The sequence below is a fragment of the Lissotriton vulgaris genome, chromosome 6 (assembly GCF_964263255.1).
Source record: "Lissotriton vulgaris chromosome 6, aLisVul1.2, whole genome shotgun sequence".
Lineage (NCBI taxonomy): Eukaryota > Metazoa > Chordata > Amphibia > Caudata > Salamandridae > Lissotriton > Lissotriton vulgaris.
Window position 1 is genome coordinate 1,679,344,314 of NC_141694.1, and position 19,719 is coordinate 1,679,364,032.

The 19,719-nt window shown below is 45.0% G+C and overlaps 1 protein-coding gene across 5 annotated transcripts in view; it reads right to left on the minus strand.

The window, feature by feature from the left end:
- Positions 1-19,719, minus strand: part of ANGEL2 (angel homolog 2) — a 387,853-nt gene that overhangs the window by 122,426 nt on the left and 245,708 nt on the right. For all 5 annotated transcript variants that reach the window (XM_086927870.1, XM_086927871.1, XM_086927872.1 and 2 more), the window contains one exon: positions 19,508-19,628. In XM_086927870.1, coding sequence (XP_086783996.1) covers positions 19,508-19,628 — 121 coding nt within the window. The remainder of the gene's footprint in view (positions 1-19,507; positions 19,629-19,719) is intronic.

Genomic DNA, 19,719 nt, shown 5'->3' on the forward strand with positions numbered 1-19,719 from the left:
AGGGAGAGGATTCAACACCGTTGGAGGTGTTTCACAAGTGTCTTCGGGACACGGCTGGCTACAGAACAACTCCCTCCAATTCAATGCTGGAAAGACTGAGGTGCTCTTCTGTGCAGGGAACAGGATTCCTTATCACTTCCCTGGTAATTTCTGGCCTCCTGAAACAGCGATCAAAGTTCAGCCAGCAGTAACTGTTCATAACGTGGCATCATGCTTGATAACAAGCTTTCCAAGGAAGCTCAGGTTGCGAAAAGGACAAGCTGTTGCTTTGCAATTATTAGGTTCCTTCGGAAGATCTTGCCTTTACTACGCATGCTCAAGTGGCAAGATGTACAATCGGTAGTAGGATTGACTATTGCAACGCCCTCTTGCTTGATTCCCCCAGTTTTCTGCTAGATAGGCTTCAAAGAATTCAATCAGCTGCAGCTAGGTTAGTTTTAGGACTGCCTAGAAGATCGTCCGCTTCAGCAGCTCTGGCTGAACTCCATTGGCTCCCTCTAAGGCAGAGAGTACATATTAAGTCCCTCTGCCTCGTTTTTAAAGATCTTCATGGGATAGGACCCACAGCAATGCAATCAAAATTTGATTGGTACACACCAACCAGACTACTTCGCTCTTCATTGGCAGGACTGGTGAGAGTACCAAGGTATAGGAAAGTTAGGTCAGAGGGAAGATCCTTTGGAGTGGGAGTGGCCAAACTGTGGAATAGTCTCCCCTGGGAGATTAGACAAATTAGGGAGTTTTTCCCTTTTAGAAAATGTGTAAAAACCTGGATGTTTCCCAAGTCCTAGTTGCTTGGCCTTACCCTGACATATTCTCCTCCCTTCATGTAGCCACCAGCGCCAGGATGCCTGCAAGGTGATAGTTGCGCTTTATAAGTTGAATAAATAAATAAATTATAAATTCACGCTCAGGTAGTGTAATCCTAACAGTACAGAAATTAATTCTGGATCACACTCAATCAGCCGCTAGCCTCCATCAGTTACAATGATATCAACCCAGTACTACAAACGTCTGGAGCAAAGGAGGCTTGATATGGAATGGCAATACTTACTACTGGAGAGATACATTGATGATTGCTTAATGATATGGACGGGGAGTTAACCTGAGCTTATGGAGGTCTTTGATTTTCTGAATGACATGTACAACAGGTCATTCACGATTGAATACAGTAAGGAGCGTCTTATTTCTGGGTGTGGAGTCGTACATCCATGAAGGTAAAATACAAAGTAGGATGAATAGGAAACTCACCTCTTGCAATTCCTTATTACATGCCAAGAGCGCACAACCCAGAAGTCAAATCCGATACCATTTGGTGAGATGTTGAGAGCACACAGAAATTGCAGCGAGGATCACGAGTATAAACGGAATCCGACAGATATTAGACAGCTGTACTTTTGCTTTATAGACCGCCTGACTGCAGCCCTAGATTCACCCCCACCCTGGATTAGATCGCCCAGGCCAGCACGCGGTACTCTAACTTTACACTGCTAGACGATCTTAACTTCCATGTGGAAGATCCTATTTGTCCACATGGTACTAACTTCATCTTCACACTGGCCGGCTGCAATCTAATGCAACACGTGTTATTTCCTACACAAGACAGGTCAAACACTGGACCTTATTTGTTCAAACCTACCCGGCATTACAGTCCATCCTCCTGAACCTGGTCAGACCACTTTCTGATCCCTTTCTGGCTACATTTGAAAAGTGAAAGGAGAGTCACCTCCATCCAAAAAGATTTCAGAAGGAATTGGAGTAGAGTTACCCCAGAGTCACTAGCACAACACCTGCAGGACTCCATGCTCTCTTTATCAAACAACTTAGAGACTAGCATCACTAATCTAAATTAATGGGTTAGTGAGGCGGTCGATTCAATGACCCCCTTGAGACCTGTTAAATCGGTAAGAACTTCCCCCTCTGCGACCTGGTTTTCTGAGGAGATCAGAGCAAAAAAATCTGATTGTAAAAGATTGGAACGCATTTGGAGATTAACCTACTCTCAGAAAAGTAACCGTAAGCTTCTAGTCTAGTCTTTTACGAACCCCCTTGCCCTCACTCAGGTTCGTCCCCCCTCACAGAAACTATGTAACAAAATCTCACATTTCTTCGAAGAACAAAATCGCCCGTATTTATGCGTCCTTTCCAGTATTACCCTCTCTTTCTGAGATGACAAATGTTCATAAACTGGAGCAGACTTCTAGGCCAGTATTTTAAAAATTTGCTTCTATTCCTATGGAAACATCGCTGACAGAGCTTCAGAAATGCAAATCTGGAACCCCTGGCCAGCTTAACTTTACATTGCCCTCGCTGAGTGCCTTAACCCCCACTTAAATGCCATCTGGAATACTTCAATCAGACAGGGTGTCTATCCCTTAGCTTAGAGGCACGCCTTTCTTCTCCCAATACTAAAGAAAGCCAAAGCTGACCCTGAAGTCACCAGCCACTATAGGCCCATCTCTCTGCTCCCCGCCCCGGCGAAAGTTTTAGAGAAATTAGTACATCAGCAAATGGTAGCGTTTATTGAGTCCAATAGCCTTTTATGGGAGTCCCAGTTGGGCTTTCGCCCAGGACTTCGTACAGAATCTGTTCCGATTGAAATGGCTGATTCCATACGCTGGGCAGTGGCTGGTGCGGTTAGATTTATCTGCATCATTCAACATTGTGTCTCATCCCATCCTATTAGATCACCTGAAGGACATAGGCATTTAGGGAACAGCACTGAACTGGATGACATCCTTTTTGCATGGCCATAACCAACAGTTCCTGACCCACCCCTTCACCTCGCCCGCTAAACCTCTGAAATGCGAGATACCCCAGGGCTCGGCCTGGAGCCCGCTTCTCTTTAATGCCTACTTAACTTTGTCAGAGCTTATCACCAAAATGGGGTTAAGGTGACATCCTATGCTGATGATACTCAGCTGCTGTTTACTTTTAGCGGAGTGTCAGACTCCACCTTTGACATGCTAAAAGAATGCCTCAAAAACATCGCAGACTGGATGAACCGTAATTTCTTAAAACTTTATGCGGACAAGACAGAGGTCCTGTTTTTTTAACCAACTCCTCCCTCCCCCGTCCAATGTATGGTGGCCATTGGAATTGGGTGATGCGCCCACTCCGAAGGACTCCGTCAAAAATCTGTGTGTGAGATGGGACAAAGATCTGTCCCTCAGGATCCATGTACAATCTGTTTCGGCGGCTTGTTTTGGCAAATTTAAAACTATCAGGAAATGTATACATTTTCTTCCTGATTCAACCCGCAAAACCGTGATCCATGCTCTTATCACCTCCCAACTTGATTATGCTAACAGCCTGTACATGACTCTGCCGCTTGGCCTAATCTATAGACTCCAGATCATTCAAAATGCGGCAGCCCGCCTGGTCTGCGGGGTACCCGCTTCGATACCGCATTTCTCCTTACCTCAGGCAACTACACTGGCTGCCGATAGCCAAACGGTTTGAATTTAAGGCCCTGACGTTTGCTTTTCGAGCAGACAAAGGGAGAGGGGAGAGGGCCTATCTATCAGGGGAAGAGACTCCGCCCATATCAACAAGATAGACCTTTAAGGTCCAACCACAAACGCTTTCTCTCCATACCGCGCTTTGCGAAAGCAAGAATGGGAGGCGGAACATTTGTGGTGGGTAACACCAAATGTTGGAATAACCTCCCTCTCCACTTACGCATGGTGCAGTCCGAACAGGAATTCAGAAAGGCCTTGAAAGCCTGGCTCTTTAGTCGGAATGACTAGTTTGCGCAGTCCTCTACCTTGCTCTCTGTCTTGCTATAGCGCCGAGACACCCCATCTGGGGTAGCTGCGCTCTCTACAAATGCCTTTTATTATTATTATTCTTATAGTACTTGACTCAGGATTACGATAAGGATGTAATTAACAAAGCTAGAAACAGAGCCCAACTTCTTAGCCGTGTGGACACACTTAGGGACACAATTTTGTTTTATGGGCTCCATCTTTGAGCAGTGACAAGTACATGTCACATTAAGCAGGGTTATACTGTGAGATGATCCAAGTTGTTTAGGGTCAATGATTGTACGGACTAATGGCATGTTGGATGTGGTGAATATTTACTTTTGTGTAATGTGTGATTTATACGATTCGTAATTGTGGTGTATAGTTTACTTTTGTAGCCCTGACTAAGTCCATGGTTTATACACTAAATGACGAAACACGTGTTGGCTCAAGATTGATTGAAGAGGTTCCTGGAATTTTGGAAACATCTAAAGAAGAAAGAATAAACGACAAACAAAGATTACTCTAATTTGTACTGACATTTTTTATATTGGGCTGCTCAGGGTTATTTGTTCACTTTAAAAGCAGTCTACTATTCCAAAATGCAGGAGTACAGTCTGATAAATTATCCAAATACTGCTCTGCAGCTTAATTTTTTTATTGCAACTAAAGCTCATGTTTTCAGGTCATCGCTGACAGGCAAATATTTCAAAGAAATGTGCAGACTCATTTCATATAAAATAAATACTCTGTTTCAACATGGCACTGTTTGCATTCCACTTTTGAAACAGAGCCTCCTCTTTAACGTATCAACCTAAAAAGAATGCCACTGTCCAGATAAATGCAAAAAACAACAGGTGATGGACAGAATGCAGAACAATGTCATACATTCACCCCAGTACAGAAGACGGCTGGGATGCCAGAAACCGGTCCTCGGAAGCTTGTTTCCGGTCCAGTGAAGGCATGGCTTGGCAGTTCGGGCTGGACTGTTCCCACGAGGCACAGGGTCAGACTAATTTGCATATGGCCATGGGTGGTGTGGAGTGCAAAAAAACAATGGATTGGGGCACAGATCTCTGTACTGGGGTGAATGTATGACATTGTTTTGCATTCTGTCCATCAACTGTGGTTTTTGCAACTGTCCAGATAAAGGCATCCACTACAGAGAAACAGGTCTTAAACCCAAAATTTTACTGGCAGTCTATTGGTACATTGGAACCCACAAATAGCACTTCCTCTTTGTGCACCATGCCTTTCTTAAACCTCAATAGAATGGGACTGCATATGTGTTCATATTAGAATGAAACTGTAATTATGGCCACAGCGTTCACGGGACAACTAAGTAAATTAGGAGTAAGAATATGCCATCTTACAGATTCTGTCACCATTGTCAATAACAAAAAGAACAATTGATGGACAGAATGCAGAATAATATCATACATTCACCCCAGTACAGAGATCTGGGCCTAAATCCATCGTTGTTTTGCTCACCATGCCAGTCGTCAATAAGGACATGCAAAGCATGGATTGAAGACACTGTCCTAATGTTGTTCAAAGTTTCCTTCAAACTTTTTACACAATGTCCTATTCCTTCTCACTAATTGAGCAAAATGTACTAAAGCAAGTGTTATTTGGTGATTATGAATGCATGGAGTATGTTAACACTGCATTTCCTCTTCCGCTAAACCGCACTATAGAAGCAAACACATGCTTTTTAAAGAAGTACGCCACTATGGCAGACATGTAAGATCATGCATCTGTTAGCATTCCTCTGTGAATGCAGAACATCAAAGCCTCCACACAGAACAGGCAATTTGACAACACTGCAAGGGCAGTCAGGTGAGCATATTATAGGGTTATTTCCAGTAAGTTAGCTGTAACTTTGGAAACACACAGTTAATGTGGCAGGTTCACGAAATACACATAAATGAGACATAAGCATAGAAAGGATCCCTTATGCCAGAAGAGCTAGTGCATCAAGAGGGAACTTCTCCAGTTTTGGTCATACATAAGCATAGAAAGGATCCCTTATGCCAGAAGAGCTAGTGCATCAAGAGGGAACTTCTCCAGTTTAGGTCAAAGTACATACATTGTGCTCATGGAAGAGCATTAGAAGCAGGTCATATGTCCTGAGTCGCTGATTTTTAAGCTGGAATCCATACAAGGAAAGCAGCATAGAAATCAGCAGCACATTGCTTAGCCACAGAACAAACTGCAAGTGGACTACCATTTAGAAAAATGCCAAAACTGTGGTAATAATAACAAAATGGGTTTTCTTTCAAAACTGCTTATTCCTGAAAGATGGGAAATGGTGATCTTAGCACAGCAAACCTTTGGTAAAGGAGTTTAAAAAAAAACCTGGGAAAAAACCCACTTATTTGCATGCCCTTTTTACATTTTGATTTATTCTAAATAATAATTTTGCTGTATTTTGGCTATCATCTCAGTCCCATTCAGGGGAATCGACAACCCTGGGTATCTTTAAAATCCCAATTAGTGGAATAAAAGTTATGAAGGCTTAAATGTGCAGTGCCCCAAACATTAAAAAAATAAAAGTGTGCACTGCAGTGGTAAAAGTGGTTACAGCTATGGGTTTAAGAAATAGAGTTGTAATTTGTAATTATTCTTTTCAGTTGGCCTCTAAGCTGTTACAAGTCACAGCTGAGTAAGTGAGGGAGTGTCAGAATATCATTTCTAGGTCTTGAAGCTCTTAAAGTCTTTAGTACTTTAATCGCCATATTCTGCACAGCTCAGCTAGAGCGGATATCATTTTTCCTTTAAATACTGCCTTGAAAGATCCCCTCACAAACAGTGGAGAGGTCTCGATAGTAGGATAAATACAAAACATGGGTATTATCACAGTCTCTACGAACAAGACGGATATCTCAGTCATTCTCAAACAGGGAAAAAACTCTATGCCTCATAGAGGCCAATGGCCTTAATCAATATGGATACACAATTTTTTTTTAAAAACATAGTTTTATTATAAGGTTGCATTACAGTACATCACGGGGTAAAGCACCACATACATTCTGAACTTATCAGTATGAGACACATTTTTCGTAATCATACAGACCATATGTTAATCCGCCGTTCACAACATTTATCGCTATATGACATTCGTGTATCGAACAGCTGTTCAGATAATACTGCACCAGCATGCCACCCTACATTAGAGTTCTAGAAAAACCAAGAAAACAACAACTTCCCCTCCCTCTCCCTCTCCCTCTCCCCTTAGGCTCAGCGAGTAAAATGTGTACATATCTATACATATTCCAGATCAGCATATTGTCTCTGTTCTATACAGGTGTTAATAAGATGACTTACAGCAACCATCCCTTTTCTTTTGTAGTTTGTGTGGTCCATAGAGTCCCAGTTCTCCTGCAGCAACCCCCATCCCAGGTTCTATCAAATCTCATTTTAGGGTCAATACTCGAGTAGGTCTATAGCGCCAAGCTCTTCCCAACAACAGATTCCATTCCATAGATATAGGAGTCTTACGTAGTCCCCTCTGTTCCTCTCTCTTCAATTCCGCACCTTCCGCCCTACCCCACCGCAACAGCTCATCATACCAATCCTTCAATGCCGGTGGTCTAGTAGCCTTCCATTTCATTGTGATACGTTTGGCCAAAATGAGCGCCAAGTTGTTAAATTTAGTGACCGGGCTACCTTTCTTTCCCTTGGGGCCTAGTCCCAACAAACAGTACTCCAGTCTGTCATTATCCCTTACCGGAGCAATAGTTGTTAGGATCCTGCAGACTGCCATCCAATACTGTCGGAGTCGTGGACAACTCCACAGCATGTGTACCAAGTCCGCTGCCTGCAGCTGACAACGCGGGCATACAGCCGAGACATCTGGGAACATGTCCCGCAGCCTGCTCTGTGTCAAATATGCCCTATGTAAAAGCATGAGTTGAATGAATTTGAATTTCGGGTTTCTTAACACTTTCCTTGGGTATTCGAACAACACATTCCATTCTTATCCCTAAGTGCCCTTCCCATATCCTCCTCCCACTTGCCCCGGAGAGTCGAGACACTGCTGCCACTGCGCGTATGCCCCTGTATAGCAATCTTGTAAGGTGTCTACCGTTGCCCATCAGATGTAGCATCATGATCAGTGTGTGTGTGGCTGACTCTACACCCCCAGGTGCCCAGTTAGTGCAGATGTAGCGAGATACCCCCGCGTGTAGAAGGAACAGTGTATCCGATGCTCCGTGCTCCCTCACAAATGTGTCATGCGACATTAGGGCACCCACCCGAAAGAAATCGCCCACGGTTGTTATCCCTACGTCCTCCTATGCTCTTATCCTTCTCTTAGTAATCATGCCCATCGGAGCGGGGATTCCCAGTAGAGGTATAATGGGGGCGTATGGGGTCACCGCCTAAGTGATTGCTTCCAGTATAGTTGCGCAATTTTCAAAAGATGTGGCGCCGTCATTGGGACCTTGCTATTGGGCAACAGAAGCGTGTGCACCTCACCCCTCTGCCAATTTAAATGTGCCATGTCTATTTCTTGGAGGTTGCGCCCCGCCACCCAGTATGCTATCCAATGCAGTTGACTCGCATAACAGTAGGCTTTTAGGTCAGGTACCCCCTTGCTTAGTATCCAAGCAGAGTTTGTTGAGTCCTATGCATCGCCTCCCCTTGCCCCAGATCAGTTCAACCAGTATAGAGGAGAGCAGTTTAAACGTCTTAGCTGGTATGATTATGGGTAAATTGGTGAAAAAATACAATTCTAGACAGCACCACCATTTTAGTAATTGCTACTTTGCCCGCCACAGATAGAGCCACTGTGACCCAGAATTTTACTTGGCATCGAAGGGAGGCTATAGCACGGTCCAGATTGCCCTCCCAATAGATCAGACGCGTCCCTATATATATGGATTCCCAGGTATTTAAAGGTGCTAGGTGCAATATGAAATTACCAGTTCCCAAAACCGAACATACCAATACGTGCTGCATCCGTGAAATAATAGACAACTGATTTGTTTTCATTAATAGACAGCCAGGACAATGTTTTAAAAGAGGCAAAAATCAAAGGCACGGGCTCACAGTCACCAACCAAATCCCTGAAATATAAGATTATGTCTTTCACGTACACGGACAGAATATGCGTGGAGGGACCCAACACAATTCCCGTATGACCCGCAGTAGAGCGCAGTTTCAGTAGCAGGGGTTCCAAAGCCAGGATAAACAACAGAGGTGATAGTGGGCACCCATGCCTGGTACCCCTTGCAGCCCCATATTGCTTTGAGATGTGCCTTCCCGTTCTCGCCCGAGCCGTGGGGTCTTTAAACAATAACATTACCCATTTTATGTAGTCCTCTGGTATATCATATTTAGACAGAGCATAAAACATATATTCCCATTGCAGGGAATCAAAGGCCTGGTGGAGGTCCAGTGAGATGCAACAGACTGCTCCATTCCATTGAATAGTGTGGTTCATTATCTGATGCAGCCGCCTGATGTTGAGGGCCGTGCTCCTGCCTGGGACAACCCCACATTGGTTGTTGTGGATCAACTGCGGTATATATGGACTAATCCGAACTGCCAGTATCTTCTCAATATGGATGCACAATTACAGTAAGATTAAAAGATACCCACCGCAAAAAACTGTTACCAACCCTTATCCAGCTGGACCATTTAGATTATGAGCAGTGTACGGAAACCTACAACAATACGATTAGAAAGGAATATGCTACTTACCAGTATGCATCTGTTCTTGGCAAGTAGGGCTGCTGACATTCATATCTGTGCATAGATCGCCGCCTAGTGTTGGGTCTGGATGATTGCACATTGTTGTCCTGGAAGAGTCTTCGAAGTATCACTAGATAGGTGGCTCCTCCCTTTGACTACAGTGGGCATGGGCATACATCCTTAGATTGTTTTTCGCCATTGTGGCAGAGATGGAGTATAGTATAGTAAGAGATGGCCATTCAAAAAGTGAATGCTACAGCTGCGACAGGCACCGGGGAGGCGGGTGGGAGATATGAATGTCAGCAGCCCTACATGCCAAGAACAGATGCATACTGGTAAGTAGCATATTCCGTTCGAGGCATGTGGGCTGCTGAATTCATATCTGTGCATAGAATGTATAGCAGTATCTCTCTTAGCGGTGGTTGCCCGTGCCAGCTGCAGCAGTCTGAAAAAGAGTTTTGAGAACAGCCTGTCCTACAGCAGCTTGCTGTTTGGAAAGTACATCTACACAGTAGTGTTTGGTAAATGTATGTATGGTTGTCCATGTGGCTGCTCTACAAATTTCGTGTAAAGGAATTTTTCCTAGGAAAGCCATGGATGCCCCTAGTTTGCGTGTAAAATGCGCCCTAGGGGGAACTGTTAAGGTGCGTTTTGCCTTTAAGTAGCATATCTGAATGCACTTAACGATCCATCTGGCTATACCTGATTTTGAAATAGGGTTGCCTTTGTGTTGTGGTGAGAAAGCAACAAACAACGGTTTTGTCTTTCGAAATGCCTTAGTTCTATCTATATAGTAAAGCACAGCTCTTTTGACATCTAGAGTATGCAAGGCCCTTTCAGCAACTGTATGTGGGTTTTAAAAGGACACTGGCAGGTCGATTGTTTGACTTATATGAAAATGGGATACCACTTTTGGCATGAATTTAGGGTTTGTTCTGAGAACTACTCTATTCGCATGTACTTGAATGAATGGTTCTTGAATAGTTAGGTCTTGCAGCTCACTAACTCTTCTAAGTGAAGTAATGGCAATAAGGAAAGCCACCTTCCAAGTAAGAAATTGTAGTTCGCATGAGTGTAGTGGTTCAAAAGGTGGTCCCATAAGTCTGGTTAAAACGATGTTTACATTCCAGACTGGTGAAGGTGGGTGCCTTGGGGGAATTACTCGTTTAAGTCCCTCCATAAATGCTTTAATTGCTGGCACTCTAAATAGCGAAAGGTGTTGCCTGTTTTGGAGATATGCTGCTAATGCAGCTAGATGTATCTTGATGGATGAGTAGGCCAAATTGCAACGTTGTAGGTGCAAGAGATAGCAAATTATGTTTTGTGTCGAAGCGTCTAATGGGTTTATGTCGTTGTTACTGCAGTAAATGACGAAGCGTTTCCACTTAGCTGCATAACATGCCCTGGTAGTGGGTCTTCTTGCCTCTTTGATAATATTCATGCAGTCTGGAGGCAAGTTCAGGTATCCAAACTCTAGGATTTCAGGAGCCAGATCGCCAGGTTCAGCTGTTGCGGGACTGGGTGTTGGATTTCGCCATGGTTCTGAGTTAGAAGACTGGGTGTTAGTCGCAGTCTTTGATGAGGCACCACTGACAGTTCTAGGAACGTTGTGTACCATGGTTGCCTCGCCCATGTGGGAGCAACTAGGATTAGCGTCAGAGAATGTTGGCGCATTTTGCGTGCCACTAGCTGTATTAATGGAGCTGGGGGAAAAGCGTACGCAAATTTGCCTGACCAGTTCATCCATATCGCATTGCCCTGCGACTGCGGATGTGGGAACCTGGCGGTAAAGTACTGGCACTTTGCGTTTTCGCTTGTGGCAAACAGATCTATCTCCGGTTGTCCCCACTGCCGGAAAAATGGTTGGAGCACATTGGGGTGAATCTCCCATTCGTGCATCTGTTGACTGTGCCTGCTGAGCAGGTCGGCTATTTGATTGTGTTTGCCTTGGAGGTGTTCTGCCATGAGAAACATGTTCCTCTGAATGGCCCGTTTCCACATATTTTGAGCTAGGAGCGACAGCTGTGGGGAGTGTGTTCCTCTTTGTTTATGAACATAATACATAGCGGTCATGTTATCTGTCCGGATCAACACAGTCTTGTTGCATAAGTGTTTTTTGAATACTTTTAGGGCTAGAAAGACCGCCGTCAACTTCAGAAGGTTGATGTGCATCTTTTTCTGTTGTATAGTCCATAGTCCCTGAACTGTGTAATGCAGGACATGGGCTCCCCAGCCTAGCAGGGATGCGTCCGCTGTGATCACTATTTGTGGGACAGGCTCTTGGAACAGTCGTCCTTTGCAAAGGTTTTGTGGATTCCACCAATGCAGAGAGTTGTATGCTCGACTGGTCACCAACACTAGGTCCCGTAATTGCCCCTGAGCCTGGTTCCACTGCCTTGCTAGGCACTCCTGGAGCGGACGCATGTGTAACCTGGCATGAGGGACTATGAATATGCACGAGGCCATCATGCCTATGAGTTGCATAAACACTAAAGCTGGCAATGAGTGTTGAGGTCTGAACTTTTGGATTTGCATTCCGTTTATTCGTGCTGCGTTCGGATATGCCTTCGCTGCTAGTGTATCTATTGTTGCTCTCAGGTACTGTTGGACGTGGGAGGGTTGCGGGTGCGACTTCGGGTAGTTTAGCGAGAAGCCTAGGCTGTGCAGGAGATGAATGGTCTTTGACATGTGGCTGGCACATTGCTGGGCTGATGGCGCGTGTATTAGCCACTCGTCCAGATATGGATACATATGAATGTGTTGTCTCCCGAGATGTGCCACCACTATTGCTAGGCATTTGGTGAACACCCGTGGAGCTGTTACACCAAATTGTAGGACTTTGAACTGGTAGTGCTGTCCTTGAATAGTAAACCTCAGATACTTTCTGTGAGCAGGGTGTATTGGTATATGAAAGTATGCGTCTTTGAGGTCTAGAGTTGCTAGGAAGTCTCCCTGGCGAAGCAGTGGTAAGACTTGTTAGAGTGAGCATATGAAAATGCTCTGATAAAATGTACAGGTTGAGGGGCCTGAGGTCCAATATTGGCTTGAGAGGCCCGTCCTTTTTTGGAATGAGGAAGTATAGTGAGTATACTCCCGTTCCTTGGTGTTTGAGTGGGACTGGTTCTATGGCCCCCCCTTTGTAGCATACGGATGACCTCTTGCTGCAGTAATGTTATATGTTCCTGTGACATTGGACGGTGCACGGGTGGTATGTTGGGTGGTGTTGACGTGAGTTCTAGGCAATAGACATGTTGGATAATTTGCCTGACCTACCTGTCTGTAGTGGTGTTTAACCAGACTGGCAGGAATTGTTGTAGTCTTCCCCCGACCAGTGTTATATGGTCTGGGGGTAGTGCCAAGAAGTCACTGTTTGGTGTTAGTGGAGGATCTAGTGGCATTGCCTCCACAACCTCTGCCCTTGGTATTATTTCCTCTGTATCCACCCCTGTTTGTGTTTGTATTGTATGTGGATTGCGTATTAGTTTTGTAAGTGGTGGATTGCTGCGATGTGTGACCTCGCGCTCCTCCTCTATAACTGAAGCGACGAAAGGAGCTTCTGTGTTGTTGAGACTGAAGAGCTCCCATGGACTTTGCCGTTTCGGTGTCCTTTTTCATTTTGTCCAGAATTTAGTCAACTGCTGGACCAAACAAGAAATCTGGATTTATAGGCTGCTTAAGAATTGTGGCCTGTACTTCGTTCTTAAATCCAGATATGCGAAGCCATGCGTGCCTTTTAAGCAGTACGCTTGTGTTGATGGATCTGGCAGCTTTATCTGCCGCGTCTAGAGCCCACTTAATGAAGGCATTGGTGATGAGCTTTCCCTCTTGTATCAGTTCATCTGCCTGCTCCTTGTAAGGCTCAAGTAAGTATTGGAGAAGTCCCTCTAAAGTATCATAGTGCACCCGGTCATATCTGGCCAGCAAGGCCTGTGTATTGGCTATTCTCCATGAGGTTACTGCTTGAGCTGCTACTCGTTTGCCTGATGCTTCTAAAATCTTGGACTCCTTGTCAGGAGGAGGAGCCTCTCCAGTTTGTGAATTAGCACGCTTTCGTGCGTTGGATACCACCAATGAGTCTAAAGGCAGTTGTCCCCTGATGTATGTAGGGTCTACTGGTGCAGCCTTATACTTCTTCTCTATTCTAGGGTTGATGACACGTGCTCTAGCAGTAGTTTTGAATTTGTCATTTGCGTGCTTTAGGACGCCCTTTAACATCGGGATAGTTTTAACACTTCTTTCTGATGTTGCTAGCGTATCAAATAGAAAGTCCTCTTCTATCGCATCAGAATGCATGTCTAAATTATGGTAGCTTGCTGCTCTGTCTATTAAGGAGTTAAAAGCCACTCTGTCTTCTGTGGGTGAATGCTTAGCTGGGTATACAGTAGGGTCTGTAATGGGTAGAGCCCCCTCAGTGTCTGGCTCACCTCCACCCCCCCATGGCTGTGTATTGGGGTCTACATATGGGTTTTGTGGATATCCAAAACCCACATTTGCATCCTGATCTTCATCTGGGTTGTAGTCAGAGCGTGCAGGTGAGTATGGTCCATAAGGAGTAGCAGGCATAGCTGGAGAGATCGGTTGGAAAAGAATAGGAGAGGTAGCACAGTCTTCTTTTTGAGTGGAATTTTAGAAAAGTCTTCAGTAGGCACTGGTCTTTTCTTTCTTCTCTAAACAGTCACTTTCCCCGTATTTGGGTCAATATATAGTTTTGACTGATCTTCTGTGGAGGGGTCTGGATGGATGATCTCCTCTTCCACAGTCTTTTGCCTTGGCACCGTAGTTTTTGGTTTGACTTTCTTCGGTTCGATGCTTTTAAATCGGTTCGACCGCTTTTGGTACCTGGATCTGTTTTGGAGGCTTTCCGACGTCTTTTACAGGTTTCGCCACTGTTTTCGGACCGAGCGGTTTCGTCGGTTCGGTAACTTGTTTAGGTGGTAGAGTTGTCTTCGGAGCCTGCGGCTTTGGATAGATGCCCCTGTTTCGATCAATGGGCTTCGGCTCGACCGATTTGGTATGGTCTACCTTCGGTTTCGGTTCGACGACCGCCTTGGGCGTAGCCCTTTTGCCTTCGACAGGCTTCTTTCCTTTTTCGACCGTCGAACCCGATTTGTTCGAGTCGACGGGCTTTGGCTTCGAGGTAGATTCGCCGGCCTTTGGCTTCAAAGGTGTATATGGAACCGTGGCCTTCGGGTCGGCGCCCTTTGGCTTTATCACCTTCAGTTTGACGACGTTCGGACCGAAGACTGTCGTGTCGATGAGTTTCGGTTTCGATGGAACCGGCCTTGGATTACGTGTCTCAGAAGGCTCTTTTTGTATGTGCTTAGCCGGGCGGTATGGCAGGGCTGTAGAACCAGTATTTTGATCTTGGCTAAGGCCTGTTGGCGATGCCTCGACCTGAGTCCCTGATATTGGGGTAGTGTCTGTATGGGGCGCTGTCATCGGAGTCGTCTTCGACAGCTACGATATCTTGATCGTATTCTTCAACATCGACGATTTGTTCTTCGTCGTCGATATAATATTCAGAGTCGTGCTTGGAGTATTGATCTTCCTCTCGATCCGAGTCTTTGGCGTCCACTAGTTCTTCCTCGTCGTCGAAGATATTCTCAGGCTCTGGTGCCAACCTCTGCATTTCTTGCCTTGCCGCCCGTCGATTCCGGATAGTCTTTTTGGACCGGAACTGGGCACAAGCTAGGCAATTATCTTCATTATGATCTGGAGATAAACATTTGTTGCACACGGAATGCTTATCTGTGTGCGGGAACTTCGAGTTGCACTGCGGGCAGTTTTTGAATGGACTTCGTTCATCGAACGTCGGTCCACGTGGCGTCAAGAAGGCCTAACGGCCCGATTCGACGACCGGAGTGCAAGCAAATGGTGAAGAAGGTTATCGGTACCGATCGAGAACAATACCGACAAAGCCGAAGGCCTTTTGGCCTTTAGAACAGTTTGTCTTGATTCCGAACTTGGAGTGCTGGAAAGTACATCCGAACCCAATGGTGGAAAAAAACAATCTAAGGATGGAGAGGATGCCCATGCGCACTGTAGTCCGAGGGAGGAGCCACCTATCTCGTGATACTTCGAAGACTCTTCCAGGACAACAATGTGCAATCATCCGGACCCAACACTAGGCAGCGATCTATGCACAGATATGAATTCAGCAGCCCACATGCCTCGAACACTTCATTTGACAGAGAAAGTAAGAAGAAAACAAATCCCAGCAGTATGGATTCCCCTGGATGCCGAAAAACCCTTTCCCCATGTTGACTGGCCATTCCTCCAACTAGTGATAGAAAATGTAGATTTTGGATGGAAATTTAGTTCTATGATAATGGTAATAAGATGCCTGTGGGCACATTATGCTCAACAGCCATACGTCGGACATCTTGACACTAGGTAGAGGTGCCTTCTATCCTTATTGGTCATTCTCAGTACAGACCTTCTAGTCTGACATAATAGGTCAAAGGTGTATGGTTTTGCTCGGAGGAGCACAAGCTTAATCTGTTTGCGGATGATGTCCCCCGTACCTTGAAGTCTCCATCAATATCCATCGCTGCTTTAGCTAACTAACTGGAAAGGTTTGAGAAGGCGTCTAGTTACAAAAATAATATTATTTACGTTTAAAAATTATCTTTCTGGCGGATATTCTTCCTACCCTAGTAACTGCAGTACCCTAAGACCATCCTTTAGATAAGGGGCAGGTGGGATCGGTGAGGAATGTGCAGGTAGACACAGTATCCACCAGAAAGATTGTTACTGAGTGTAAGTAACTTATTCTTCTTACAGATAATTTTACATGCAGATTTCTGACCTTTTTGAATAGATACAACATGAGTTCCCATCTTCAGGGTGGTGGGTCTGACGGCATAGTCAGAGAAGGAAATCCTGAAACAGGGTACAAGTGAAATGCCCATCCTCTAACTTCAGAGCCCAAGCAAAGGGTTTTTGCAAAAGTGTGAAGGGAACCCCATAGCGCTACATTTTCAAATCTCAGCCAATGGAATACCCTTGGCATATTGTGACGTTCAGAACTTCGCTCTGCTGGAATAAGGACTGATTCCTTTCAGGGGTTCCTTTTTGGCTCGAGTGTAGCACATTTGAATGCACAGGACAGTCCAATGTGATAACATCCTTTTCTTCTAGGCTGCCCTGCACTGTTAACTCCCTTCATACCGAGTGAAGAGTTGGTTGGCAGACCTCATTTTCTTAGCATGTTTGAAGTAATAAAAGACCATACTACGAGGATCCAGCACCTCCTCCTTAGTGAGAAGGTGCTGTGGGAATAAAGTGGAAAGAGTAATGGATTGCCCAACTAGAAGGGGTCACCATTTCACCTTCAAAGGTGAATGGAAGGCAGACACAGCACTTGCAACTTACTAAAGTGATGGTTCACAAGAAGAACTGGTTTAAGAGTCAGCAACCTCAACTGACAACAAATGAAAAATGTTTAAATTAGATACAAAGTCCCACTGTACATCACAAAGTGTGTGGGAGAAAATATATACGGAGCCCCTTAAAAAAATCTGAGGACAACTGGGGACAAGAAAGAGTGGTCAAGAAGACAAAGGGCTGCAATGTAGCCTTTGACAGTGTCCACTGCACAGTCCTGCTGGGAAACAGGACAAAATGCAAAAAAACTGATGGATGTGTCTTCAGCAGGTCAACATCTTATTCTGTACACCATCGGACAAATCAATTCCAACTTCTTAAATAGAAAGATTTTGTGGAGAGGCAATGAGCTGAAACTTGCCTGCCACCTTCGGCAACAAATGAAAGAAACTCAATCTTCAGGGATGAAGGTGCAGGCTCTGTAGGCTGAAGTGTAGCATCTGTACCATCACCTGGGAGTGGTGATCAGATTTTAGAAGCAGATGAAGTGGCGATAATGGGAGAGGACGTCAGCATAACACCATCCTTGACCAGTGGTGGGTGATCCGAATGGCTTGGGGCCAGACTTCGAGCCGTTTCCTCAGTACCCGAGGTATTAAGGGTATGGGGAAAATTTTGTGATGCAGAAAATCCAACATCAACTAAGACGCATCTCCTATGGAAACTGAAGGACAAAGAACTGTGGAAAGTGTACATTCCTAGAAGTTGCAAAGATGTTCATCTGAGGTGTGCCCCACAGGAAAAGAGATCTTTAACGACCTCCGAATGGTAATACTACTTGTGGTTTGGCAAGCTTACAGCAACTCAAGCTATCATTTAGTGTTCAGAGTGCCTGCCAGAATGTTGGCAACCAACCAGATTTCCCCGCACTCTGGTACAAAGCTGCAGAGCTTCTTAGCAGAGGCATGATGTTTACATATTACAAAGTTGTTTTGCCAGCCAGGAACTGAATAGATCGGCTGAGAAGAGAGGGCAGGAATGCCTTCAGGGCCAGGCGAAGTGCCAACAGCACGAGCAGGTTGATTTGCACAACCTGCTCCTCTGGAGAGCAGAGGCCTTCGATCGCCAGTTACTCCACTTGCACACCCCATTCAACTGTAGATATATCCTTCACTACTGTGGCCACTACTACTGGAGGGCAGAAGGGCATCCCCTAGTCCAGATTCTCACAAACCACCAGACAAAGTCAGCTGCAGTGTCTAGAGTGATTCTGATGGTATCCAATAAGCCACGCCCATGATGGAACCACTGCTGATGAAGGCACCACTGGAGTGCCATAATTTGCCAGTGTGTGCCTTTGACCACTGAAAAGTAGAAAGCCAACAGACTTGGAAGGTGAAGAACCATCAGGACTGGAACTTGAGTCTCCTCCAGCAACATTAGAATCTTATCCTGAACCCTAAGAATGAGCAGGGAAGACTCTCAAAGATGGGGTGTTTACTGGTGCCTCTATTAACAGGAGGAATTATGAGGGCACTAGGTAAGATTTGGGCAGGTTGATGAAAAATACTAAGTCGTGGTGTTACCTGTAGATGGTGAGACACCAGTTGGGGCAAGCCTTCTTTGAGCATTCAATCATCGAGGTCCAGGAACATAGTAATCCTCAACCTGCACAGATGTCCTGCAACTAACAAGATCACCTTCTTGAAGTTTCAAGGTACTGATGTCAGTCCAGACTACGAAGTAGTAGTGGGTAGAACCACTACGATTTACATGTACCTCTAGTAAACACTCGGTTTGGTATGAGAAAATGTGAATACAACAAGACTAAGGACTCAAGCCAGTGTCCCACTCCAATCACAAACAAGTACCTGAATGAGGGACAGGATCTCGGGCCTTTACCTATACAGGTGAAAGTTCAAGGCGCAAGAGCCTAAAATCTAGGATTTGATGCAGACTGGCATCTGCCTTGGGAAACAGGAAATACTGGAACTTGAGTCACTGCCCACATTCCTGCTCTGAAACCAAATCCTCCACTCCATTCTGCAACAGGACTGCTACCTCCTGCAGCAGGATCCAAAGGTGATCCTCCAACAGATGGGAATCAGGGCAGAGGGGCAATGTGATTAGGTGCTTGTAGAAATGAATCTGATCTGATGTTACACATACCAGGCCTGCAGAAAGAAAGACACTCCCGCAAAATGTTGCATGTGTTCCAGTAAGGGGGAAACTAAACAGCTTTCCAGGTGATGCAGGGAAAGACAGAGAGGAGGAGGGGTGCTGGACCAGTCTGCCTTTTCCTTTGCCTCAGCCTATGTACAGCTGCAAAAGCGGATTTAACTACTGCACTGGCTGCTAACGCCATTTCGGGTGAATATTCTTTCCAACTGCAGATTACTCATTTTGTGAAAATCTTCAGATGCGAAATCGAATCCGGAGATTTTCTGCAATTAGGTGCCACACCGGTAGGTAGTTTTCTGCTGCTACAGGTCTACCCGGTCTGGCCGTAGCAGAATATAGCCACCAACCCTGCACAGCCGACATCAGTTTCTTTCCTGGCTGTCCACTGCACTATCTTATATTATAAGTTTATGGTTTTACATTTTCTAAAACTAGATTTGGAGTGAAAAATTGACGTTACTCTCTGAATCCTTAAACAGTCTACCAATTATATTTATTGTACTACCTTTTCTTTCAATCCCATAATTTTACATAATGCCTATTAAAAGTCATCTCACCTGGACTTTCACTTTTCTGAAGTTGCTCATATACACAGCTGTCTGAGATGCCCAAACTTTCAGGCCAAATCGGCACTGATAAAGTTCTCTGTCCTCTTGGGGAATTTTCTTGTCCAGATACCTAAAAACAAAAGCATATTTTTATTTGAATATAAGTATTTTTGATCAACAAATCCAAATACCCCTCAACTGAAGGAGAGCACCAAAAGATT